Source organism: Symphalangus syndactylus, chromosome 24 (genome assembly GCF_028878055.3).
Source record: "Symphalangus syndactylus isolate Jambi chromosome 24, NHGRI_mSymSyn1-v2.1_pri, whole genome shotgun sequence".
In the NCBI taxonomy this organism is placed as follows: domain Eukaryota; kingdom Metazoa; phylum Chordata; class Mammalia; order Primates; family Hylobatidae; genus Symphalangus; species Symphalangus syndactylus.
Window position 1 is genome coordinate 39,471,940 of NC_072446.2, and position 26,605 is coordinate 39,498,544.

Below are 26,605 nucleotides of genomic sequence, written 5' to 3' on the forward strand. Positions count from 1 at the left end.
GAGGAACCCCCAGATTAAACACAGGGCCTCGAGCCACCCCCAGGTAGCTCGTTTCCCTCTGTAAGCCTCAGTTTCCTCATGGGCATGATGTGTTCTGACCAGCCTGCAAGATGGGATTGGAGGAAGGTTCAACTGCAGTTTTTCATGGGTTCAAGGGCGGCTCAATGCTGGAGCCACAGAGAGAATTCCAGACCTTCCTTGAGCTCCACACTGCATTGTGGGAGTGGGGAGTCCGGTGTCCCCACCTTGACCCTACAGCAAGTGGCCCTTCCCACCTCTTCCAGCTCAGCTCACTTCCATGTGGAACTCAGAAAGCTCAACTCTGAGCCCTGAAAGGCCTCTTGAGACATCGCCTAACCGATAGAGAAACTGAGGCACAGACATTAGGTCTCCTGGCATAAGGACCTCCCACCCCAGACCTTTTCAGGTTCCCAGGAAAGCCCTACCCCACCCTGGGCCCATAGAAATCCTTCCCTCTTACTTACCAAGACCTGAAACTCTCCCAACCAAGGGCCAAGCGTATATTTCAGTTTTGAGCTTTGGCTGAAAAGAATGAAGGCAGGGCCCATGGTAGCAGGGCCTGTGTCCACCCAGAGAGGGGAGGTTCCCACCAGACTCTCTCTTGCTCTCAGCGGGCTAAGTCACTGAGGGCTCCCCTAATGCACAAACTAAGATGGGCCCTTACCATGGGCCTGCCTTCCCAGTCCAAGCCGATGCCTGCATTCATTCACTCATTCACTCATTCATTCATTCATTCGGCTCACATCTATTGAGTGCCTTCTATATGCCAAGCAGACTGGACTTGTCACTTTTATCTCTGTGGCAGAGACAACCCTGCTCCCCCTAAATCCTAAAGTCTGGCGGGGAACGAGAAGCAATAGGGTGGGATATGGGATAAAGGGGTCAGGGACGGACTGTCTACGGAGGAGACATTTAGGCTGAGACCTGAGGGATGAAAAGGAGCTTAAGTATTGAGAAGCGTTCAAGCCAATAGTCAATATTCACTAAATGGAAGATATATCTGGGCTTAAAATAATCCACTGTAGCGCTTCTCCACAGCTGTGAATGCACAGGTGCGTGTCATGACATGTGCTCACGTCCCTGCACACCCCATGTCAAATCTCTTTGAAAATTACCCCCAAAGGGGCTGTGAAATTCTGAGCCAGGCAACAGAGCTGGGAGGGACTTGGTGAAGGTCTCCTCCAGCCCCAGCCCCATCTCACAGACGGGGTGACTGAGCCTCACCCCAGTCTCCCATCCCCAGGCCAGAACTGATGCCAGGCATTAGGGTCACTCAGGGCAGGGTCTTTTTTTGCCCTTTCAGAATAATAAGTGGCTTCAGGTAACATGGCCATGCGGGTGTCTCTGGGACAAATGGCTAATGCTAGGGTTTTGTTTCTGAATGTGCTTGTCCTAAGCTGTCCCTCCATTTTAGAATGCCTTCCCTCCATCCATCTATCACCAGCTCAACCCTCAAGTCCTAATTTCAGCCCTTACCTCGTCTACCAGGAAGCCTCCCTCAACCCCGGACTGCCCCAAGCCTCAAAAATCACAAATTGAACCTGACTGCAAATAATCCACCGTACCTGTGATGAGTGTTTCCTGCTACCCCCAACCACCCCCATCCTTTGCTCATGGTTTCCCCCACCAGAAGTCCCTTCCTCCCTCTCTCTGCCTGGCACATACTCCTAGATGCCCTCCCACTCCTGGGTGCCCAGCTCGGCTCTGAGCTCTTACAAAACAGAGCCTGGGGTTTCCCTCCCTAGTCTCCCTTCAACCTCAGATGGAGCCCAAGGGAGACCCATTGGATCTACTGTCTCCTCGATCTTTCCTAACTCCTACAGCATTGGAAAATTACAATGCCCAGTGGTCACCTGTGAGGTGGGGAGCACTGAATGGGGGTCAGGACATAGATCCAAGTCCTAGCCCTGCCACCCATTTTCTGTGTGACCTCAGGCGAGTCTCTTCCCCTCTCTGGGCCTCAGTTTTCTCATCTGTAAAATGACAAAGCTGGATAAGACACTCTCTGGGGAGAGTCCCACAGGTGGGGGACTGTCCTTACCTTGCTGAGCTTAGGGAAGTTCTGCAGATGACTGATCCCTGCCTCCTGACCCTGAGCTGAGGAAGCCCTTATATTCAGGAGCCTGATTAGTGGCTTGGAATAATTAAGGGCTTAATAAGGCCCAGATAATTATCTAGAGGCTTGAAGAACAGGACCCCCATTGCTCACGTGACGTTTCAGTCTGTTCCAATGTAAATAGCACGGAAGACAAGAGTGGCTGGGAATCCTGGTGGCCACATGAGGGCGGGTACCAGGGGCAGGATGTGGCTGCCCAAGTGACCATCAGTGCTCTCAATGTCCCCTTTCCTAGACCCAGCACCTCCCACAAGTCTGGGCACACAGAGGGCATGCATTTGTTTCTTCAAGAAACATTTATTGAGCCCCTACTGTGTGCCACGCCTGTGCAGGGCACTGGGTTTATCTCAGTGAACAGGCAGTTGGGGTTCCTGCCCTGAGAGAGTTCCTGGAGGCCAAAGGGGGAGACGGGCACTGTGCAAGTCAACAACCACAAAGCCTATCGTTCCCGAGGTAGGCGAGGGTGATGAAAGCCACTAAACCAGAGAGATGGGACAGAGATGGAAGAACAGGGTGCTCATCAGAACCTGGAGACCCGTGAGCAAGGGTTGTTGGAGCTGATGCCAGGGAGTGAGCAAAGCCAGCTCTGCAAGACAGGGGCAAGGTGTTTCAGGCAGGGGCCAGCAAGTGCAAAGGCTTAGGAGATGCTGGCTAAGCCCGATGGGGCTTGTGTCCCCCAAGGTTCATTCACAGGGGACACAAGGAGCTAATGGCCACGTGAGGTGTCTTCAAAGGACCCCCTGAAGATGCTACCATGCAGTACCAGGTGGGGGGTGCTTTCTCTCAAGGTCCAAACCTGGGAGAAACGAAGGCGGGGGTGACTTCAGAGGCACAGGGGGAGCCGGCCACAGACCCAGGACCAGGCCTTGCGGTTTCCAGCCTCTGTTCTGCCCATCATGAGCTTCTTGGGGAGGCTTGGTTCAGAGGCCCCTTGAGGGCTTTTGTACTTGAGGAACAGTCCCCGGGAGGCTGCTGGGGGCCTGGGGTTTTCCTTTCCCATCCCACACGGACTCCACAAGTCCAGAAAGATGGAGGAAGCCACTGTGCTCGTGTGCACCTGGGGCCACTGAGGCCAGAGGGGAGTGAGGGCCTGCCCGAGGTCACATGCCGCGGCTGAAGCCAGGCTGGGAAGGGCGAGAGCAGGACCCAAGGTGGCCAGATAGTCTCTACTCTGATCCAGGCCCTGAGCTGCAGGAGCCAGGTCCACAGAGAGCATCGTCTTATCCCTGCTGACCCACCCCCGACAGACAGGCAGGCCTTACATCCTCTCACCACCCACAAATCCACCCCAGTGTGCCTTGACTGCAGCTGCCTGGCTCTCCCTGCCTCCCACCAGGGCGGAGCGTATTTGGGGTGGACAGCAGAAAGGACATGGGGTGGGTGAAACGGGAGAAATCCCTTGAATGGGTTTAGGGACCTGAACACCAGTCCCAGCCACTTCCCTCAGAAGCTGTGTGGCATTGGGCAGCTCCCTCAACCTCTCTGGGCCACTTCTGTTTAATCCTCTTTATGATGGATGAGAGGGTAGAACTCTATGCTGCTGACAATAACAGTAGGACCCATTTACTGTGCATTCCCCCTGTACCAGGCATCACGCTAAGTGTTTATTTACACTCACCCATTTAATCCTCAGAACTACCTTATGAGGCAGGCACTTAAGCAATTTTCCCCATTTTATAGCTAGAGAAACTAAGGCTCAGAGAGGTCAAGTCATTTGCCCAAGGTCATACAGCGAGTGAATGGCACAGCTAGGGGTTGAACGTGGATCCAAGTGCTCCAGAGCCCAGGCCAACACCTGCCAACGCATACTCAACAGGGCTCTTCTCTTCTCCCGGGCCCCAGGATCGCCCTGCCTGGCTCCTTACAACGCCCTCTCTGCCCCCAGCTCTAAATTCAGCCAGCTTCCAGGACCAGCAGAGGCTCCTTCCTCCAGGGAGCCTTCCCTAGCCTCCTTTCCTCTCTCTAACTCTCAGAAGCTAGAGAATGGGCCAGTCCTGAAGCTCAGTGTCATCTTTTCCCTTCCCCACTGACCCTCTGGGGACCCAACACAGGGGACTCCAAGTCTAGCAGCCCCCACCTGCCTATGAGGATGGGGCTCTCCACACGGCATGCCCAGGGCTTAGGGTTGAGGCAAGCCTTGGCCAGAGCTCCACCATGTATGTGTGCAAACAGCTCGCTCACCACACATTTATTATGCATTTGTTGTACACAGGGCTCTGGGAGGGGTCAGGGAGGTGCAGCGGGGAAGGAAGCCACAGACACCAATAACCATGGTGTGCAATCAAGGTGCATCAGAGTGATTGGGGAGGAGGGGTTTGGAGACTGAAACAAGGCAGGCAGGTCACCCCATGCTGTGGCCAGGGGAGACTGCATCTGAGCTGCTGCGTGGGGGTAAACAGGTTCCGGTAAAGAAATCCCATGTTGGGCAAAGAGCCTAGCGAGGAAATCTGCAGGGTAAACATTTAGGGCAAAGAGTGGCCATGCAAGTGGACAAGTGAGAGTTGCAAAGGCTCCTGACCTGGGAAAACACCGTCCTTTTCTTCTCTGCCCCACTGTGTCAGTTAGCAATTTATCACTGCCTCTCAGCTCCAAAAGCACCCTTCAGTGTATGTTCCATGATAAGCAATGGGACTCATTTAAGCATTTCTCCTTTAAAGTGAGCAAGATGTCAACCTTTCTTAGGAGAGGGCAGTGCAAGAGGAAGAGGCTTCCTGCAATTTCCAGTGTGGGTTGGAGTTGGCTATGTGAGTGTGTACAGGTGAAGCCTATCCCAGCCATGGGTCCAGAACTCAATCCCTCTGCAAACTTGCAACCTCAGCCTGGGGCCAGCCCTTCCAAACATAAATCAGAGCTACTCCCCATGCCCCCATCCATCTGACCCAACCCCTCTGAAGGCCTCTTGCCCATGCCAGTGCCCAGACTCCTCCATAAGTAGCCCCACATTACCTCTATCCAGTCGGCTGTAGTCCAGAGAGCCACACCCTGAGCTGCTCCATGTGCAAGCCACACTCCAGCCCTCCCCTCTTTCGTCACCCCATGCTGCTTGCACACTGGTTCCCAAGGTCTTAGTTTCCTGTTGTTTGCCCAGCAACTCTAGGCCAGCTGAGGCCATCTCCAACCTGGCCACACCAGCCAACATCTTTGCTATCCACTAGGCTGAGCAATGCCTCCTCCAATGAGGCCTGAAGCCCTTCCAAGTTTGTCTTTCCTTGGGTACTCTCCCTCAGCCCTAGAGGACCATATAAAGTTTCCTTATGTCTTTCAGTGACTCTTTTATCATAGTTAATAACTCTTCATATTAAACTTCCCCTGTTTGAGTTCCTGTGTGGTTTCTATCTTCTAACTGGACTCAGACTGCTACACCCATCTGTCCCTCTCAGCAGCCAGAGCCCAGCAGACACCTAACTGAATGACCAAAGGGTGTCCCTTAGCATTAGGGCAACTCTCTTTGGACAGACCACCAGCTTCCTTCTGGGCAAGGAGCTTGACTGAGGCATTTTCATCCCCCCTTCACCTTAAAGAATATATATTATTGAAATAGGTACATCATGGGTACAAACAAAGCCTGGGTGGTTGGAGAAAATGACTGCATAAATGAGCAGATGGATGGATGGATGATGAAAAAATGGATGGTTATATGGATTGATGGGTAGTGAGTAAATGGATGGATGGATGATGGACAAATGGATGGATGGTTATATGGATTGATGGGTAGTGAGTAGGTGGATGCATGGATGGATGGATGGATAATGAACAAATGGATGAATGGTTATATGGATTGATGGGTAGTGAGTAGATGGATGAATGGATGATGGACAAATGGATGGATGGTTATATGGATTGATGGGTGGGTGGATGGATGGAGGAATAAATGGATGGATGGTTATATGGATTGATGGGTAGTGAGTAGGTGGATGCATGGATGGATGGATGGATAATGAACAAATGGATGAATGGTTATATGGATTGATGGGTAGTGAGTAGATGGATGGATGAATGGATGATGGACAGATGGATGGATGGTTATATGGATTGATGGGTGTGTGGATGGATGGATGGATGGATGGATGAACAAATGGATGGATGGTTATATGGATTGATGGGTAGTGAGTAGGTGGATGCATGGGTGGATGGATGGATGATAGATAAATGGATGGATGTTTACATAGATTGATGGGTGGGTGGGTGTGTGGGTGGATGGATGGATGGGTGAATGAACAAATAGATGGATGGTTACATGGATTGATAGGTGGATGGATGGATGGATGGGTGGATGGATGGATAGATGGATCACTGGACTGACATATTGAGCTCACAATCTTTTCCTAGGTTATTAACTTCCTTATGGACTATGGCTCTGTCTTAAGTTTTTTGTCTCTCTCATACTCCAGACCACTCTGAGTGCCTGGGTCTCCCTCCCTCACTTCTAGAGCTCAGCCTATTTTAACCCTCAATAAAAGTAGGATGAATGAATTAATTAACCAAATAACCAAATGAAATACAAGTCACATTGTCCTGAGCAAAATCTTGGGGGTGGATTTTCCAACCTGCCCCTTGCCACTCTCTCAGTACCACCCCCAACCTATTCTCCACCACCAAGACTCTGGGCTTGGTCCAGTACCTTCAATCTCTCATGCAGGAAACTTTAGGAATGAACCTGAACCCTCACAGGAAGAGTGGCTAGGGTCACACCGTACCAAAGGCTTTGCTTACTGGTGGTAAAAATTGAGGCACCTTTTACTCCCCAAAGGAAACATAAACAGAACATAAACCCCATATATCTAGGCAGGAAGGAATCCTATCTCTGGCTAAAAGATTAGCTTATCAGGGATAGAAAACCACATGGCTTTGACTTGCCGGCATTTACATCCCTTGGTGTTACTTAGGTCATCTTGTCCTGTGTGACTCACTGGGTGTGAAGGGCATTCAAAGGGAAAAGGGGTTAGACATGTTCAGTGTGACCAGAAGGGCAGAGGCCTGGGAAGCAGATGTTGCCTCCTTAGAACAAAAAAACTTGCTCGTAAAACCAAAGACGGAGAAGCTGCCTAGAAGAGCAATGAACTCCCTATCACCTGAAGTTCGTGGCTCAGGGACAAGGTCCAGCTCTGGGAGCTGGAGAATAGGAGACGGAACCAGACATCTTATGTCTGGATTGAAGGAAGATCGTGTCACCATCCAGCTCTGAGGCACCATGCATTCCCCTCCTCAGTGGACCTTAGTCCCCACATCCATAAAATGGAACTCCAGTCTCTGCCTGCCTGATTCATGGGGCTCCTATGAGGTTCTAATTACAAGATGTGGCAAGCTGCCAGGCAAGGGGCACTGTGCCCAAAGTGCCACCTTGGTGCTGTAACTTCAGGCTCATCCATGCGGCTCTCCAGGGTCCTCTTTCAAAACAGGAGCTCCCCCAGGCAAAGAGGTGATACAGTCAATGGATGTCATCAACAGGGATGTCATCAACAGAGATGTGGTTATGTCTTCTTCTTCTCCCAGGCAGAATTGGTGGCTCCAGGGACAGACAGAACCTGGAGACTGCATGTAGGGAACTGGCCTTAGGTACACAAAGAGTTTGCTGGGCTTGGCTGAAAGTTGCAGCTCAAGAGAAGTTGTTTAATGCAAGAGGGCAGGTCTATACAGCCTGGAGGAGCAGTCTGCTCCCCGCTGGGGTGGGGCAGAGGAAGGAGGGAGGAGGTGAGGGAAGAGGGAGGAGAAAAGGAGGAGGAAGGGATAGGGCAGAAGTGAGGGAGGGAGACCCAGGCACTCAGGGAAGATAAAACAGCCCAGCTGAGCAGTCCAGCTTCTTGGTGATGACTAAGTATGGTTTTGCCTCAGTTTCCCCAGTGGCTTGAGATGAGAAGTTTGCCTGAGCAGCGAGCTGGCCCACTCTCAGGCCTCCCAGTGGTCTTGCCTCAGCTCTGGTAGAAGAGTTCACTGGATATCACCACGTAGCCCTGAAGGGCAAAGGAAACCATGGACCAGGTCAGAGGAGGCACAGGCAGGACCCCAGCCACCCCACTCAGCCTGGCTCTGAGTTCCGCTCTGCCATTCTTGCTGTGGGTTGTGAGGAGAGTCCTTTGCCTCTCTGGGCCTCAGTTTCCCAGTCTGTCACTTTGGGGGTAGTAACAGCCTCCACCTCACAAGACCACTGTGAGGATGCAGTGAGACCCCCCCAAGAAGGCAATGGTTGCTGCTTGGTTGGTGGATACTATTGATGCTTTATGAATGGGAGCCCAGAACCATGGAGCATCTTCTCCAAGTCCAAGTCTCTCCAGCAGAGTCAGGGGTCCCCCATAGCTCCCCTATGCTACACTCCACTGCAGGAGCATTCTGGAGGGCTGCCGATCATTCATTCATTCATTCATTCAGTAAATCTTCATCAAGCCTCTACTATAAGCCAAGCCCTGTGGCAGGTGCTGGGGAGCCAGCAGAGAACAAGCCAGACCCGGTTCCTGCCCCAGTGTAGCTCGTAGTCTAGGGCTATGTGGTCCAATAAGGCAGCCACAGTTAGTGGCTATGGCTAATTAATTAGTCCTATGGCTAATTAAATTGAAATTCATTAAAATGAAATAAAATAAAAAATTTAGGTCCACAGTTGCACTAGCCACATTTCAGTGCTCAGTAGCCACATGTACCTGTGGCTTATCATGGCTGCTGCTTTGGACAGTATAAATTTCCATCCTTGAAGAAAGTTCCATCGGTAACAGTACTAGACTAGGGACTTTTCACCTCTGACCCAGTGGCTGGGTCAAGTGCCAAGGTGGGTCAGCCACTAACCTTGCCTGTTTTGGGAAGTCCTAGGGAAATTCCCACAGAGCTCTGCTCCTCTGTGTACCAATTGTTCCTTCCCATGGGGGCAGATCACCCAAGTGCCTTGAGACAGTAGTTCTCAAGGAACAAGGGCATCCTCCCTGGAATTACATCAGCAGGTCACACTGATGGGGTATGAACAGCACATGAGACACTGGGCTTGAGAGACCTGGGTTCAGCTTTCTGTCTTAGGCATGTCTTGTTGAGTGAATTTCCTTCTACATCCCAGGTGCAGAAGAAAGCAGTTGTAGGATCTCACCCTGGGCAGTGCTGTGATTGAATCTCACCCTGGGCCCACAATTTCAGATCCAGGGAAAGCAATTTTAGAAAGTTCAGGAAGTTCCCTACTCCCATCCAGCCTGCACAGTTTGTCTACAAAGTGGAAGGAGTCCCACTGTCATCTGCCCCAGATATCAAAGGGGTTGTGCCCATTCCAGGGCACAGGATCATGGGACAAGTGAAGGCCCCAATTCTCTGAGTGTGGCCTGGTGTGATATTTTATGAGGACTAAAGGAAGAGTGAAACCTTTGACCCAGCATCTCTTGGCATCCTGGACTTTTCATTTCATTGCAGTTAAGGATTCATGGCATGGTTTTGGCAGCCACAGCAGGGGAGGGAGAGAGGTGACCCCCACCTCAGTCAGTCCCTCTGAGTGAAGGAGTTCCCTCTGGTCACACCCAAAGGCTCTCACCTCATAGACAAAGATCTCGGGGGCGACATAGTGGAGGTTGACCACGCCGGGGAGGGCAATTCCCATGGCCAAGAGAGCTGCAGGCGAGAAAGAAGAAAGGATCGTCCCCTGGAGCCAGCCTGTGCTGAAGCCCTCATGTGCATCACAGCACTGAGTCCTCGCAGGCATCTGGGAGATGGGTGCCATTATTGTTATACCCATTTTACAGAAGGGGAAGCTGGGGGTCAGAGAGAAAAAGGAACTTGGTGAAGATCACACAGCTGCTACACAGATGTGTGCCAAGGGGCATGCACACATGGGCTGCTAGACTCCAGAGGCCCCCTCTCACCCCGTGAGCCTGGGAGGTGAGAAGGGGGCTGGGATTGAGCAGTGAGCAGATGTGGGGTATGGTGGGGGCCAAAGGGGCCCTGCTGGGGTGGAGGGCAGGGCTTACCATTGAGATGGTCCAGCAGGGGCTTCTCAAAAACGGTGCCCATCAGTGTGCGCACCTGATCTGTCTGTGGCCACGGAGCCAGGGAGATGAGCCCGTCCCAGCCGAGGGGCCAGGAGAGATGGACAGTCAGGCACATACATAAATATACACAGAGACAGTCAGACAACGGATAGATGGCAGAGGCTGAGGCACAGGGAGGAAGGCAGATCACCCATGTCCTGGGTTCAAGCGGGGCCCAGAAATACCCCCGGGGCTGGCTCAGCCTTCGCAGGATCACACCCAGCAGCAGTGCTCACCGGAGTGGAGGCTGAGGGACAGGCACTGACTGTGGACACTCATGCACTGTGTGACCAACAGGTGGACTGGCCAGCAGACTGCCTGACACAGATGATCGACAGACAGACAGACTGACAGCTGGGTAGAAGGGGGGCATGTTGATGGCATACCAGCTGACAAGTGGATGTATGGTGGCCGATGACCCAATCACATCACCTGGCTGAAGGGACAGCTGACCTTCTTTGTCCAACTGACCAATGGACTTTTGGGGTGAGGACTGGGTGACAAGTCATTGACTGCCAGGCAGAGTATCAGGCAGATGGACTGACTGGCCACTGTCCCCAAGCAGCCCAGGGAAGCCTGACTATAGTGGCACACACAGGCACACGGGTAAGCACACATACACTGACATGCCTTCCCCAGGCTCAAGGCGTGCCCCACCCAGGACAGGGTTTTCTAGAGGCCCCAGCCCCACACTCACATCAATGAAGCCCACGTTGGAGGAGGCCACCGTGAGCTGGACATCCCTGAAAGAGAAGCAGGAGAATTCAGGACAGGGTCTGGCACCTCCCTACCCCCAGGCTCCCTGACTAGCACCGTGACCCAGGTTGGCGACGGACCCATTGCACAGAAGAGCACACTGAGGCTGCTGGGTCCAGGTGGGCTCGCTTACCCCAGCACAGACGTGGTCCCCTGAAGCTTCACCTTGGACACAGAGAGCTGGAGGCTCAAGTTCACTACCTGGGTACATGGGGAGAGCAGGGTCAGAGGGCACAGAGCCACAAGGGGGGCACCAGCCACCCAGCCTCCCACCCATACCCCGACTCATTCAGGCAGCAGGTGTCTGTGGAGCCCCCACTATGTGCCAGGCCCCACGCTGAATGCTGGCAACAACACAGTGTGAACAAGGCAGACCAGCTCCCTGCCCTGGGAACAAGCCGCCAGCTGTGGGAGAGGGGGACCATGACCACAGTAACCAGACGCCATCCTTTCAGAGAGTGGCAGGGGCCACAAAGGCAGAGAGGAGGTGCCGAGAAGGCTGATGGGGACCTTCTTACTCAGAGTAGGCCGGGAAGGCTGCAGCATTTAAGCTGAGACCTGGAAGAGGAGGAGGAGCTGGCCATGCCAAGAGCCAGGGTGGGAGACTCCTGGGCCGAGGGCTCAGCACATGCAAAGGTCCTGGGGCAGGAGTGTCCTGACATGTTCAAGGATCAGCGAAGACATTAGTGTGACTACAGCAAAGACGAGGGGACAGCGCAGTAGGGAGGGAGGTCTCTGTGACAGTTGCCTGCCTTCCGACCGGCCCCACCGCACTCACCACATCCACGGAGAAGAGGGACTGGAAAGCTGAGTTGGAGGCTGCGGCCAGGACCTCCACAAAGGGCTGCAGACGCAGGGTGGCATTGTTCGTGTGGAGCATGGCCACAGGTGTGGCACCCAGCCGCACCTTGAGCACCACAGGCATGGGCTTGGAGAACTGGCGGGCCACCTGGGGAGGCAGAGGCAGAGGAGGCCCTGCTGGGGCAGCGGCTGGTGGGCTCTCTGGTCAGTCACTCCTCAAATGCTGATTGGGCCACCACGGTGCTGTATGTGACTAGGCACAGACGTGGGTCCCCCCCAGGCCGCTGGACAAGACGAGGGGGTTGGATCTCCCCGAGGAGGTGACCTTGAGCTTGGTCTTGAAGAAGGATAAGGGAAAGGGAGGAGAAAGACATTCCAAACAGCGGACACTGCTCAAGCAAAGGCACCGACAGACAGAGTGTGATGTCTGGGCAGAAGTTAGAGCCTCCCCAAGACGGAGGAGCAGGTTTAAGGACAGATGCTGAACTTCACTTGGGACAGATAAGAGCCAGCAGAGATCCCACGACCCAGAGAACCCCCACCCCAGTCCCCTGTCTCAGTCCCTGGAATGATCAGAAACATCACCAACCTCCGGGATGAGCCGGCCCAGCGCAGAGGTGTTCAGCAGGTTGTCATCCGACCTCTGAAATCAGCCCCCCAGGCCACAACAGGTTTTAGGGCAGCTGCTCCCCAAGACAGATCACCACTTTCCCCCTGAGCAATCACTCCCCATAGCCCCTGTTTAACCCTTCCAATAGCCACCCTGTGGCGCCAGCTTCCGCGGCCCCACCCACCCACGATTAGGCCTCTAGGGGGGTCTCCCTAGGCTGGGCCACAGGGAGGTCTTGCCCCACGGGCCCTGGGCTGCAGGTCGGGCCCTCACCAGCTGCCCTGTGATGTCCAGGTTGAGGGCACCGGACTTCTGCAGCAGCAGGAGCGCAGAGTCAAACAGGTGCTGGGAGAGGCCCACGGTGGCCATGGAGCCCTCGGTACCCACAAGCCTTGGCAACACAAAAGGGGTGGCATCTGTGGGCAGGGTGATGGGCTTGCCCAGCAGGAAGAGAACAGCCTGTAGGGGTGGGGGGGGGGGAAGTGGGAGAAAAGCGGCAGGGCCTCAGCACGGAGGTGGCTCCATGGCCGAACCTGGACTCCTAGATGCCACTCCCTGCCCCCCCAGCCCCTGCAAGATGCCACATGTGTAGCTCACACTTTTGCCTGTGTGGCGTGCTCCCGGCTGGGACACTATTCCAGCTCCTCCTCTCCTTTCCCACTCCCCCGCTCCTTTAGGAATCTTCTGGAACACCAAGGACTCCAGGGGCAGCAAGCCCCCAGCCCTGGGCTGGCCGGCAGGCACTTACATTGACTTCCAGGGAAATGTAGTCACTGGTGACAGTGGGCACACTGACCATGGAATAGCGGATCTGGGACTCAGGACCCACGGGGTTGAGGCCTTCATGAAAGCAGGGTGTAGAAGAAAAGATGACATATTTAGCACTGCTCACAAAGTTTCATCTATCCAGAAAAGTTTATTCATTGTCTGATTACCCTGATTAGCCAGAGCCAGGCCACAAAACAAAAGAGGCAGAGCAAGCCTCTGAATAAGCAAATTTAAGTGGCAAAGTGCACACGGCCAGGATTGAGCTACTCATAGCCTGCTGACTCTTAGTTTAGACACAGTTCTAACAGGTATGCTTTCTGCTTTCCCCCTCGGTGGGAGACTAGTGACCCCAAGTTAGAAGGAAGGGGAAGGGCCCAATTCAGGCACAAATATCCCCTGACAAAGGTGAGAAGCAACCACAGAAAAAGAAGAGAACTCTCACTTATCGAGGTCCAGACGTTTGACTTACAGCATCTCATTCAATCCTCGTTACAATCCTGTAGGGTTATTTTATACACACGCACGCACACACGCACACACACACGTACACACACATGCACACACAATCTGGTGAAGTTCAGTCTTGCCCAGGAGTGTAATACCTGGTCAGTCTGACCCCAAAGCTATGCTCCTCTCACCTCATCACACTGTCTCCTATGAGAACTCCAAGGGCACACCCCACTGGGGCCAGTTATGCAAGATCACAGAAGTCCAGCTTCCCTAAGAGACCCTCCGAGCAGACTTCAGGGAGGCATGGCTCAGAGCCCAACTCCTCTGAGCCTCAGAATACTCTTGCAGGGAAGTTTCAAAGGGCGAGGCCAGGCGCAGTGGCTCATGCCTGTGATCCCAGCACTTCGGGAGGCCGAGGCAAGAGCTGGTCTCTGGAATGATGATTCTAGATTCTTGAATGATTCCAGATTCTAAGTGTCAATGGTCCTTGGATTCTCCAATGTTAAGACTCATGATTTCAAAATTGTATTTTTTCAGATTTTTTGATCTAAGATATACAGATTCTAGAATCAAAGACGGTTTTGGTTCTAGAATTTGGAGATGCCCAGATTTCATGAATAATTACACTGTTTTGGGAGCTCACAATTCAGTCACCCTACAACTGACTCTCCTAGAGGTCAACCGTGATCCAGAGTGGAGCCTTTGGAGGGTCCTAGGGGCTTCAAGGGGTCCCAGAGGCCCCAGCCCCCTCCCCTGGCTCCCAGATCTTACCAATTAAGGTGCCCAGGTGGACATTGACACCTTGTACCAGGTTGGAGATGCTCAGGCACAGCTGTGGTAAGACAGAGAGAAGGAGGCTGGGGTTAGGGCAGCCCTCGGGCTGGAGTGCACAAGGCTGGGAGGGATCTAGAGTCCCTCTCTAGAAGCCTCCCCAACCCATACACCATGCCTGGAATCCCTTCCTCCACCCGCCAATGGGCATCTCCTGGGACCCCTTCCAGGCACCAAAGAAACAGGGGAGAAGCAACCCAAAGGCTGATGGCAGCGTGAGCATAGGTCCCCCGGCACGGAAGAAAGAACAGGGGCCGTGGAGCCCAGCGGAGGTGGTCACAGCTGGGCCTGAGCAACTGAGGCAGGGAATCTGTTGCAACAGGGCTCAGAGCTCAGTCTTGAAGCTCAGCTGGTGAGAGGATGGTGCCCATGCAGAGGCAGGCAGTGATCAGCAAGCCAGACCAGGCCAAGCTTCAGATGCCAGGCCAGGGAGCTACAGAGGTTTCCCCTGGGCACCATGAGCAGCCAGAGAAGTATATTATGTTGGGATCAGTGTGATAGAAGATGGGGGCAGAGGAGGAACTGCAAGGCCAGGGGCACTCACAGCCTTAACCAGGCAACAGCTGGCAAGACTGGGCAGGGCGAGGTTGAGAGGAAGAGGAGAGGGTGGGTCTTCCTTCCTGCAGTGCTGCCTGAAGCCCCTTGCCCAGAAGAGGCTGGCTATGAGGGCAGCAGGGGGATTACAGGGAGAGGAAGAGGCTGGACCAACAGGCAAAGTCAAGCCGTCCACTTGGGCATCCCACAGGACTCTCAAGAGGAGCTGCCCCACCTTCACCCCTTGAGCCTCGGTTTTCTCATCTGTAAGGTGGGCATGCTGCAGTTGCCCTCTTGGGGGTGTGGGGTGGCATGCGGGAGGTTGACTTCATCTCTACTACTGCCCCTTAAAGCAGTAGCGGGGTTGGGATGGGATAAGGCAGGGAGAAAATGAGCTCCCCCTGGGCAGTGGGACCCTAGCCCCTGGGCTACCCTCTCTCACCAAGTCAGCTCCATGCAGACAATGACAAGAGCTAAAATAGTAATAATAATAGCAGCAGCCACTCTGCCAACCCCTGTCCCGAACTCTTCTGAAATGTTAATGCATTTCGTGCCTGCCACCACCCCACGGAGGAGGGGCTCTGTCTCTTTCAGTACACATGTGGAACCAGGAGCAGAGACTGCACATCTGGAAAGGACCAGGACCCATCCAGGCCACAGCTGGCCCCATGCCCACACCCTCGTTCACTCTCCTTCTGTCTTCTGTTCACAAACCACAGGCCCATGAACCCCACTCCATCCACCCTCTAGCATGAAATTGGGGCTGCCCTAAGAGGATGAACCTCCCTCTACTCTAACCCCATAAACTCTGCCCTCATTTGTGCCTCCCCATCACTCCCCTGGACCTGGCACCAGCCTTTTCCCTGCCTTCATGGGGACCATGAAGAGGCTTCTTTTTTTTTTTTTTTTTTTTAAATCCCAAGCAAAGTCCCCCCTGCCTGAAATCCCACTCTTTCTTCACTATGCCTTCTCGGTGAAGCCATGCCCTCCTTTCTGAGAAATCTGCAAGCCCTTTACCTTGTTACTCAAGACAGCTTTAATGTGCTTCTGCACCAGGACCAGCAGCGCGTGGGAGGTACTGAGGGAGAAACAGAGAAAGAGTTCCTGGGCTCCCAAATATATTAGGTCCTGTCGTTCAGCACAGTCGCACGTCTGGGAAGAGAAGTCTCTATCCTCAGCCAGGAGGCCAGTCAATCCCATTTGATGCCCTGCCACCTGCCAGACACAGTGCTGGCATAATTGGCCCCACAGATGAGGAAATTGAGTCTCAAAAGAGAGGGTCATTCATCTCAAGGTTTGGAAATGGCCAAGAATGTGGCGAGTGAGACAGAGAGGGCCTTGCAAATCCAGACTTGGCCATGACCTTGGCCAGCTGGCTTCGTGGCCACTCTAAGCCCAGTGAAGGTTGGATTAGGGGGTAGAGCTGGGATCCTCGGTCTGCTTCATGCTTTGGGTCCAATTTTCTGTGACACACCTAATAAAATCCCTTCCTGACTCTGGGTCTCCATTTCCCCTCTAAACAACTCAACAGTGCTCCATAGGCACCTATGATTCCTTGATTTGCAAAAATGTCGATCCAAGCCACAGCCCAACCTCGCTGAACCAGCTCCCTGGGGAGGTGGGAGGGTGACCTCTGTGTTTCCAAAGCCTCTGGGCTTCCATTTCCCCTTCAATAAGCTGTGAGCATCCCCTGCCTGTGAGGACAGCGAGGGGTCATGAGTCACACGTGGTGATCATGGGACACAAGTGTGAATGGGTTTATGCAGCCACATCCCTCCCTGGGGAAAAAGCTCAGTCTTGATGCATACGTTGCATTCTTCTAAGCCTCCAAGACGCTCAACACCTCAGCAAGCCCGGCTCACACTGGGAAGGTGCAGGCATCATCTAGGGGGATTTGCAAGCCATGGGATTAGTTGGGCTGCCTGGGCATGAATCTGGCTACACCATTTGTCAGCCAGTGGCCTTAGGCAAGTCACTTAACTGCTCTGGGCCTCGTTTGCTCTCCTGTAAAATGCAGGAAATACTTAACCCCTACCTGGTAGGATACTGTGAGGATCAAATGAAATGACCTACCGAAAGGGCCTAAATAATCCTCAGCACACAGAAGTGCTCTGGAGGCGGGAGCTGCCATCAGCCTTTATGCAGAAGGGAGCAGCCACCTGCGAGAGCTCGCTCTTGGTGGGTCCCAGGCCCTCCCTGGCTTCCTTTCCCTCATCTCTGCTAGGAAGGGTGGGTCTCTGAGGTCCTAACAGCCAGTCTGATCCACCCAAAATCCCTCCCCAAAGAGTGCTAATAGCTAGTGTGTATTGTCAAGTGGTGCAGGGTATGGAAAGGTCCCAGGCTCTGGCTGCTCAGTTGCTGTGTGACCTCAGGCGTGCCTCTCCCCCTCTCTGAGCCTCAGTGTCCTCCGACATAAAACAAGCACAATAACGGGGGCCCCTGAGGCCCCTGTGGCCATTGGTTAAAGTCCTGAGTGGGCAGCTCAGGAAACAGCAGCACAGCTTTGGCATCTGAGATTCCTGTGACCCTGCCCTCGCCAGACACCCACCTGTTACTGCCATCAAACTCGTTAGCATGGCCCGAGAATAAAGAGCAGGCAGAGATGCTGACCACAGGGGTCCTGATGGAGCTCTGGGTCACACGGGTGTCAGCCAGCAGTTCCACAGGCAGCATCAGCTCCAGGGGCTCTGGGGTGCTGTAGGGAGGCCGGTCCTGAGCCCAAGCAGCACCGCCCAGCAGAGCCCACCATGACTGACAATAGATCTTACAAATTCCCCAGCCCCTGCCTGCCCTCCACTTGGCCCAGGCAGGCCCCCCCACCTCCCAGAGTGAGATGGCCCTACCTGGGGCAGGCCCACAGTCCCTGGCCCCAAGACTCCACTGGGGGTCACAGATGTTGCAGCAGTGGGTGTGAGCACTGGCTGTCCGGAGCCTCTCACTGTGAGACCCTGGGCCAGTCATTTACCATGCTGAGCCTCAGTTTCCTCTTCCATAAAATGGACATAAGGTTGATGGGACCTATTTCGCAGGGCTGTGCTGAGTTTCCTGTGAGATAATCATGTGAAAACACCCAGCACAGAGCCTGGCCCACAGGAAGCACTCATAAAGTCATAGTGCCAGGGTAGAGAAGCTAGATAAGAGACCCTCTGACTGCACAGCTCATGGAGTGAAAATTAAATGCAGTAACATACAAGATGCCAGGCACACAAAAATAACTCTGATTGTTATGCTTATTGAGCGTCTCTCACGTGCCTTGCCCTGGGAAACGGAGGATAGTCATTATAATCACAGCAATGAACCCATTCACCAAACTCTCATTGGCACTCTGTAGAAGTTCACCCTATTCTACAGATGAGGAAGCTGAGGGATAAACAAGCGAAGTGACTCTGCCCAGTTGCAGAACTGTTGAGCAGGGTTCTCAGAAATGTTCTAACTATCTTGCTCCCCTCCAAGGGTGAGGGGAGAGAGAGCACTGGACAGGGAGTCAAGAGGCCTGGATGAGGGCCCTGGAGGAGTTTCTACCCCCTTCCCCTCACTGTGCCCCTCAGAGCACCCCCAAAACCCTTCTCACCCCCTAACAAGGAGATCCACTCACCGAAAGACCTTGAAAGTAAAATTAGCTGCTGCCAGCAGGCGCACTCCGAAACCAGCAATGAATTTCAGGTGGAGGCGGGGCACATGGACATTCAGAATCCGGATCCTGCAGGGTAGTAATCAAGGTGACAGAGTGGCCCCCATTAAACCATGGGATCAACTCTGGGATGGGTGCTCTGAGCCATACCCACATGATGTTATAAAGAAGGGCTTTCTCACAATTGGAACCATGAGGTAAGGGGGAGGTGGTGAGTTCTCCATCACCATGGGGCATGCAAAGCAAGGTTGGACACCAGCTGGTACGGAAAACATGCAGAGGGGCCCCCGCTTTGGGCAGGACTTCAGTGAGACGATGGCTCAGGTTTTTGAGTTTCTGACCCCTGCCTGGAAATTTGGGAAGGTTGGAAAAGAAAAACTTCAGGAACCACAGAAGGCAGAAATCCTCTCTCTGGTATCCTAGGCAATGTCTGCAGCTCGTAGCCTACAGCAACAGAAACTCCCCCACTTCAAAGCTCCAAGCATTCTCCAGCTAATCTGTGATTTCTTTTATTTCCTAAATGAAAGTCATTTCTGCACTGTACAGTTCAGATCCCCTGTACAGAAGCTGCTTCTGTGCACTCAACAATCCTGGGTTCGATCCCGTGTCTACAAACAAGAGCCCTGGGCACTGTTTTCAAACAGCCCCGTGGTGTCCATTGTGTGGCCAGACCACAAGTGATTTAGGCATCTTTGGTCGCTAGGTATTTATGTCCAGTTCTCCACCTTTATTAACCGTGCCATGAACTGCATTTCAGCTCTACCTAAGGGATCTCAAACTGGTGGCCCCCCAAACCAGATGTTTTTTTTACCACCCACCCATTGTTCCAAGGTCTTAAAGTCTTACATGTTTTTTGTTTGTTTGTTTGTTTTTTGTTTTGTTTTGAGACAGAGTTTCACTCTTGTCGCCCAGGCTGGAGTACAATGGCACGATCTCAGCTCACTGCAACCTCTGCCTCCCAGGTTCAAGAGATTCTCCCACCTCAGCCTCCTGAGTAGCTGGGATTACAGGCACCTGCCACCACGCCCAGCTAATTTTTGTATTTTTAGTTGAGATGGGGTTTCACCATGTTAGCCAGGCTGGTCTTGAACTCCTGATCTCCGGTGATCCACCCGCCTCGGCCTCCCAAAGTGCTGGGATTACAGGTGTGGGCCACCGCGCCTGGTCTTTAAATGTTTTTTAATTAGTTGCTATCATTCCAGATTTCATGGATTCTAGATGTATATCTTCTCTTGGAAACCCAAAGATCTGACAGTAGTGAGCCCTAGTTCCTATGTGGAAGGTGACTGTTGACCAGCCCGGGGGTGTCTAAGTTTGGGATGCTCCACGTCCCTATGCCTTTAGTGTCTGCATTAAGCAGAGTAGGGTGGAAGCAAAGGAGGCTCAGATTCATGTCTACATTCAGTGTCCAGTTTCTAGAAACAGAGGGTCTTGCCAGCCCTGGGGACCCAGCAGCCAGTCTTAGCCCCTGAGGGCAGAAATTCACTAATTCAGAGGCACCAGGCCCCGGCTTCTCCACCTTGAGTCTCTCTCTTAAATCATCCTGTGACCACTCACCTTGTGGGAGGGAGCACTCACCTCCAGTGGAGAGTACTCATCTGGAACGCTTTGCCCCGTGGATAGGAGCATCTGCCCAGCAGGCAGGAACACATGCCCGGTGGACTGAAGCACCCACCTGGCAAGCAGGAACACTCCACTTGGTGGCAGGAGCACCTTCTCTGGAGGAGGGGAGCACTCACCTGGTGGGCTGAAGCACCTCTCCACTCCAGTCCAGGAAATGAGGGACAGTGACCTGCAGGGCCCGCTGGAGAGGGGCTTTCCCAATTTCAGACACTGTGGGGCCAGGGTAGAGTGAGGTCAGGGTGCCCTCGGGAGCCACCAAGTAGCAAGAACACACTGCCTGCCATCTACCCTGCACCTTGGGCAGAGGGTACTCAGACTGGAAGGGGTGGGCTTGCTCCAAGCATATGGGGAGGGCAGCTGACTCCCCATGAGCCTGCCTTGGGTGCACCACTCGCATCAGGCCCTCTCCACCTCCGCATGACCTCCTTCCCCCACTCTGCCTCTCAAAATCCTGTTGATTTACCCCGTCCTTCAAAAGCAACAAAATCCTTTGCCCTCTTGCAAGCTTCCAACCAGATCCCACCTCCTCTGGGAGCCTTCCCTAAGTTCCCAAGCAGAAGGGGCATCTCCCAGTCATCCCTGGCCTGCTGCGGAGGCGCCCATGGGAGCAGAGGGGACATCCCTTGGGAGGGGAGGGGACAGCCTCACCTGGAGGCTGAGGATTCAAGAATCTCTCAGATCCTGGGTTCAAACCCCAGTGCTCACTGCTACTCACTGCCTGTGTGGCTACTCTGTGCCTCAGTTTCCCCATCTATACATCTGCAATGATTCTAATGGTATCTGTCACATAGGATCACTGTAAACACTCAGTGCACAGCAAATGCTAGCTTCTACCATTGCTATTTATTTTTGTAATAATAGCGGCGATCACTTATGTCGTGATCCTGTAGTGCCAGGCCCTGTTCTGAGTGCTTTACTTTTCCTGTTATGGTGCCCAGTTTACAGAGAGGTGAGGGCATCTGACCAGGGGAAGCTGGCTTTGGACCAAGGGACCTGGCTCCCGAGCCTCTGGGCATCCTCACTCACCTGTGCTGCTGGGCCCCAGAGAGGTGCTAATTAAACAGGAGTTGAATTAAAATAAGAGGTAATGGTGCTGGAAGGGAGCTTCAAATGAGGAGTCAAGAGGCCTGCCCACTGCTCAGACTCACTGTGGGAACTTGAGAAGTCCCTGCACCTCTCTGGGTCTTAGTATCCCCCAACAAGAAGCATTAAGGCGGTGGTTTCCATGTTTCTCAGCACCCCTCTCCCATCTAACCACCTGCAGCTGAGCTGGGACTAACACCCAGACCTCAGACTCCATCTACAGTGCTCCCTTGATGCAGGGTTTGAACTCCGGGGCTTGCAGGATGGGGTGGGGAGGACACCGGAAGTGGCCAGTCAGCCCAGCCTGGGGAGCAATGCGTCCACCGTGGGCCTCCAGCCAGATTTCTGCCAAGAACAAACACAGGCAGGCAAGCTGGGGAGGGCTCCCTGGGGACAAAGGAGGCTTGCACAGGACAGGCAGAGGGCAGGAAGGCGGCGGAGGGCGCAGCCCTCATGGCCCTACCTGCGGGCATCCATGAATGGCTCCATGTCACGCTCTGGCACGGATCACTGACCCCTTTCATTGCCTGCCCATCAGCCCGGATACAAGGTCCCGGAAGGCTGCATGTACCCAGGGATGGGGAACCCTGCTACTTCCCTGAGCCACTGCTTCGTGTCCTGGGCCACTGAAAGTCCCATCTACTGTCTGACCTGACTTTCTCACACTGTAATCTGAGTTTGGCCTTGGGGGAAACAGCTTCTGATCTCCCAGCTTTGGTGGGAAACCAAATTCTCACCGGGAGGCAGCTCGAGGTGAATAAACATGTTTGTGCTGGCGCCCTGGACCTTGGCAATGTCCGTCCTTCCCTGGGCCTAAGTTTCTCCATTGTGTCCTCCGTAGGGGATTGGGGCAAGATCTAGCAGCGAAGCCATAAGACAGAGCCCTCGCACAAGTGGGACCCAGAGAGCGGATGGTTCTCTCACGCTGAGCTCAGAAGGGATGTAACTTTAGAACACTCCCCGCATCACGGTGCTAGACAGACCTCTCCCAAGAACACATGTGCGTGCACACACCACATACACAAACCTGTACACCCAGGGTACACAGCCATACCTGTGCACACACATCCAGTCAGCATCATGGGTTTGCACCATCCCCGACACTTAAGTACACACGTGGGCACAGCTCTATGAAATTTCAAACTCATAAGTAGACACACACAGGTAAAAATAGCCCCTCAAACTGACCTACACCCACATCACTAAAGCATGTGAGCAAGTCACGTGTGCACACTTGCACATTGGCCACGTGACGTACTCCCCCCTTGCACATTTATGTAATAAGCATTTGTTGAGCAGCGCCATGTGTCAGGCACTGTCTGGGTGCCAGGCACACAACTTCCAATTAAAATCTGGGTCCTCATGGGGCTTTCGAGTTCACAGACACACACACACACTTAGGATTGCGCACTCATGTACAGGCTCGCAGGCACTCATTGGGTGGCACACCCCTTACCGTAGCTCAGTGCTGCCTTGTTGAGTCGGACCACGGTGCCTGGTGTGGAGGCACTGACCACGGGCAGCAGCAGTGCCAGCAGCAGGCCCAGCCTATGTGCCCAAGCCATGGCTGCCCTGGCCACTGCCCACAGGATCTGTGGGCTGGGGTAGAAATGAGCATCAGGGAGCTCAGCCAAAACAGCCCACCCCTGAGCCGCCTGAACCCCACTCCAGCCTGGAGGGAACAAGCCCTGACTGGTGATCCCAGCCCTGCCCTAGGCCTGCAGACATCAGTTTTTGCATCTCTGCATTGGGAACCATCACCTTGCCTTGCTTGCTTCATCAGCAATCATGGGGGAGTCCCTTCTGGAAATGACCCCCAATGCCCAGGGAAGAAATGGTCTTGCCTAGGGCCACACAGTGGACTGGGACCAGGTGCAGGACCCAAGCCATGGCACAGAAGGATGGTGAGCCTCCCAAATGGGGAGGCTGAGGGTAGTTTCCTGTCCCAAGAAGATGCCCAGGACTGTGTCACCTGATGCCGGAGTCCAGCCCCGTGTGACAGCCCAGCCTGGTGTCCAGCTGTCCACCAAACTCAGCCAGGGGAGGACCCAGGGTGGCTCCTGTCCTCATCCCCTCCTGGCCAGGTGAGAAATGGCCTAAGAGTAGGCCTCTCACATGGCCCCCATCCACTCCTGACACAGTCTGTCCAAGTAGGCAGATCTGTGTCTGACTCAGGGAGAGGGAGCCAGGCAGGAATGAGGGACTGCTGCTCAGGTGGGTCAGCTGAGACCCAGGATGGCGGCCCTTGCCCAGGTCCCACAGCAAGGCCAGGGATGGAAGGACCCTTGTGCAGAGGGTGGCTGGAGGTAGCATCCCCACTGAACAGATAGAGAAGCCGAGACTCCTTGGAGGTGGCGTACCAGCCCAGCCCCATGCCTACCTCAGGTGGTTCCTGAGACAGGTGAACTCTCAGCTCCAGGGTAGCCCTCCTCTGCCCCAGGCAGGCAGATGCAGAGGCTACTTTATAAGGCTCCCAATGTGCAGAGTCCACTGGGAAGGGACCCAGGGAGCGGTGAGTTTGCTTGTGGTTGCAAGTGTTTTCCCTGCAAACATGGCCTCTGCCAAAGTGTCTCATCCCACATGTGCACTGGGGCTGCCACGTAGCCAGTAGCCAGGCCCAGCTCCCAACCACTACAAGCCCCTGGGGCTAGGCAACTATGGCCTTAGGGGCCAGGGGATCTCTGGAAGGAAAGCTGCTTCTAGGAGGGTATCCTTATCATGACCAGCCAAGGCCTGGGAGGATGGGGCCCATGAGGACCCCATCCCCCCTCCCATAGGCAAGGGGATGGCTGCAATGACCCCTCAAGCCTGGTATCTCCAAGCTCTCTCAGAAACATGACCCTTTTAGGAGGGGCAGAAGGCTACCTAAGCACCATCCTCAGTCATTTACTGAGCCCTGACCCTGTCACATATTCACACACTGAGCCCTGACCCCAGTTACTGAGCTCTGACCCTGATCACATGCTGAGCCCTGATCCCAGTCAGAAACTGAGCCCTAACTCAGAAGGGAACAGAAGAGAAAGTGTGCGTGACCTGTCCCCACAGCTTAACAACCCAGCCTCTCTCCAAATGCACATTCCACTCACAATGAATTAGTCCACCGTCTCTTTCCACATTACAAACGTCAGCTTCCGCCTTGGCTAGATGGGACCCAAGGAACTGTGTGTGCTGTACGCATGAAGGAATTTGCATATGCACATGTGTGGATGAGGGTTGTGTGTGTTGATATGTGCGTGTGAGCATGTGTGCATAGTCACATGTACACATGTGCAGGGAAAATGCGGGCTCTTATGTGTGGGCGTGGACATGAAATGGGCACATTGGTGTCTTGGTTTATGGTGTTGCATGCCTATTCACACAATCTGACAGGACCACAGAGGTGGGGAGTTTTGTGTACATGTATGCATGTGTGGGCTTGGCCCACTGAGTGTTTGTGGGTCTGTGAGTGTGTGGTGTTAGGTGCATGTGTGTATGTGAGTGGACTGTTTCCTGGGATGCGGAGGTACATGTGTATGTGTTCTTGTGTCTGTGCATACACGTGTGCACAGCAGGTGATGGCCTTTCCATTTTTCTTCATTGGCACAGGATGACTTGGGGCCTTTCCCCTCCAGGGCACTCCTTGACTCCCACTGACTCCACACCAGCCCAAATATCAGGCCCAGCTCCCAGGCCCACCCTGCACTAGGCCCCCACCAGTGTCTACAAAGCTGACCACAGATACCATCAAGCCCTCCCCTGAGCAGCTGGAGCTCACTTGAACCAGCCCTGCCTCCCAACCAGTGCTCCCCTGCCCCTATTCTAGAGGCAAAGAGGAATGAGAGGAGCCTGCTGTGAGTTCCCTGACACCCTGCTCCTGGCCTTGGTCTGTCCACCAATGCATAAGAACGGGCCCTCCTGCGCCCTCACCATAACTGATGCAAACAGCAGACTCAGTGGACAGAGGCGCAAATATTGACCAAACCCGCTCTCGGTGTTTGCTGTTGGCCTGGACACTTCCTTTTCTTAAATATTTGCAGCACAAGAGCCATTTGGGTGACAGCCCAAGACAGTAGACATAAAAGAGGGAGATTCTCACCATCCCATCCCAGATCTCAACCGGCTCCCGACAGCAATGGCAAGCACCGTTTGGTGAGCACCTGCTATATGCAGAATGTTCTGCCAGCCACTTTGCCTGCATCTGCAGGGATGGGAGCTGGTTCTGCTCAGCCCTGTTTCCAGCGCCTGGACCATACTAGATGCATAAATATTTGTCGAATGAATAAATGAATGAGTATACATTTGAAAGACACTTTTAACAATTGTAATGGTGGCATTTCAGAGTTTCCCCTTCACTGAATATTCTCAGGGGTTTTGCATTGGTGTCCTGTTGCTGCAATAATGCATTATCACAAACTTAGTGACTTAAGACACAATTTATCATGTTACCATTCTGGAGGTCTGAAGTCCCAGATGGGTCTCCCTGGGCTAAAATCAAGGAAGCATTGGCAAGGCTGCATTCCTTGCTGGAGGCTGTAGGAGAGTAATTGTCCACCTGCCTTTTCCAGCTTCTAGAAGCTGCCCTTATTCCTTGGCTCCTGGTCCCTTCCTCCATCTTCAAAGCCAGCCTGTTGCTTCTTGTGCTGCCATCTCCCTGCCTCCCTCTTCCACTTATAAGGACGCTTGTCATTACATTGCACCCACATGGGTAATCTAGGGTATTCTCCCCATCTCAAGATCGACTGATTAGCAACTTAAATTGCTCTTCTAGCTTTAACTCCCCTTTGCCTTGTGACTTAACATATTTACATGTTCAGGTTTTAGTATGTGGGCCTCTTTGAGGGACCATCGTACCACTTCCCATTGGTAATTAGCCTGCAATTTTAAGCAACTGCCACCAGGGGGCAAAAGTGAATTCATTTTAGCTTTGTGGTCCAAATATTCAAGCTCCCTACAGGCAGGGCTAACAGAAAAAACTTAGCTTGACGTTTCCACACGGTTATGCTTCTATTTTTCCCCAGTAAAAAAGTAGAACTTTTTTTTTGAGATAGAGTCTCACTCTGTTGCCCAGGCTGGAGTGCAGTGGCGCGATTTCTGCTCACGGCAACCTCTGCCGCCTCCCCAGTTCAAGCAATTCTCAAGCCTCAGCCTCCCGAGTAGCTGGGATTACAGGCACACACCACCACGCCCAGCCGATTTTTTGTATTTTTAGTAGAGAAGGGGTTTTGCCATGTTGCCCAGGCAGGTCTCAAACTCCTGAGCTCAGGCAATCCACCCGCTTCTGCCTCCCAAAGTACTAGGATTACAGGCATCAACCACCGCGCCCAGCCAAAAAGTAGAACTTTATTAAAGAAACAACACATGCATGTTATTTTGTGTTATGCACAATGTCCACCAGTGAGAAGCTCAGCATT

At 53.4% G+C, this 26,605-nt stretch overlaps 1 protein-coding gene across 1 annotated transcript; it reads right to left on the reverse strand.

Annotated features, from left to right (window-relative positions):
- Positions 1–7,726: 7,726 nt before the first annotated feature.
- On the reverse strand, positions 7,727–23,652 carry BPIFB2 (BPI fold containing family B member 2). The gene is made up of 16 exons (XM_055266772.2): positions 23,596–23,652; positions 22,672–22,814; positions 20,249–20,342; positions 18,474–18,578; positions 17,427–17,573; positions 15,896–15,956; positions 14,285–14,345; positions 13,044–13,135; positions 12,569–12,754; positions 12,275–12,328; positions 11,663–11,833; positions 11,018–11,085; positions 10,826–10,871; positions 10,069–10,132; positions 9,636–9,712; positions 7,727–8,088 (listed from the first exon to the last, which is right to left on the reverse strand). Exons 2-16 carry the CDS (start codon positions 22,778–22,780, stop codon positions 8,047–8,049), a joined length of 1,377 nt encoding a protein of 458 aa, XP_055122747.2. The 5' UTR covers positions 22,781–22,814; positions 23,596–23,652; the 3' UTR covers positions 7,727–8,046.
- Positions 23,653–26,605: the final 2,953 nt, after the last annotated feature.

Coding starts and splice junctions, on each gene's coding strand:
- BPIFB2 (XM_055266772.2), bottom strand. CDS start 22,780: ATGGCTTGGGCACATAGGCTGGGCCTGCTGCTGGCACTGCTGCTGCCC. Junction 20,343..22,671: donor CAAGGCAGCACTGAGCTACG/GTAAGGGGTGTG, acceptor CTGGCCCCACAG/TGTCTGAAATTGGGAAAGCC. Junction 11,086..11,662: donor CCCTCTTCTCCGTGGATGTG/GTGAGTGCGGTG, acceptor CCATGTACCCAG/GTAGTGAACTTGAGCCTCCA.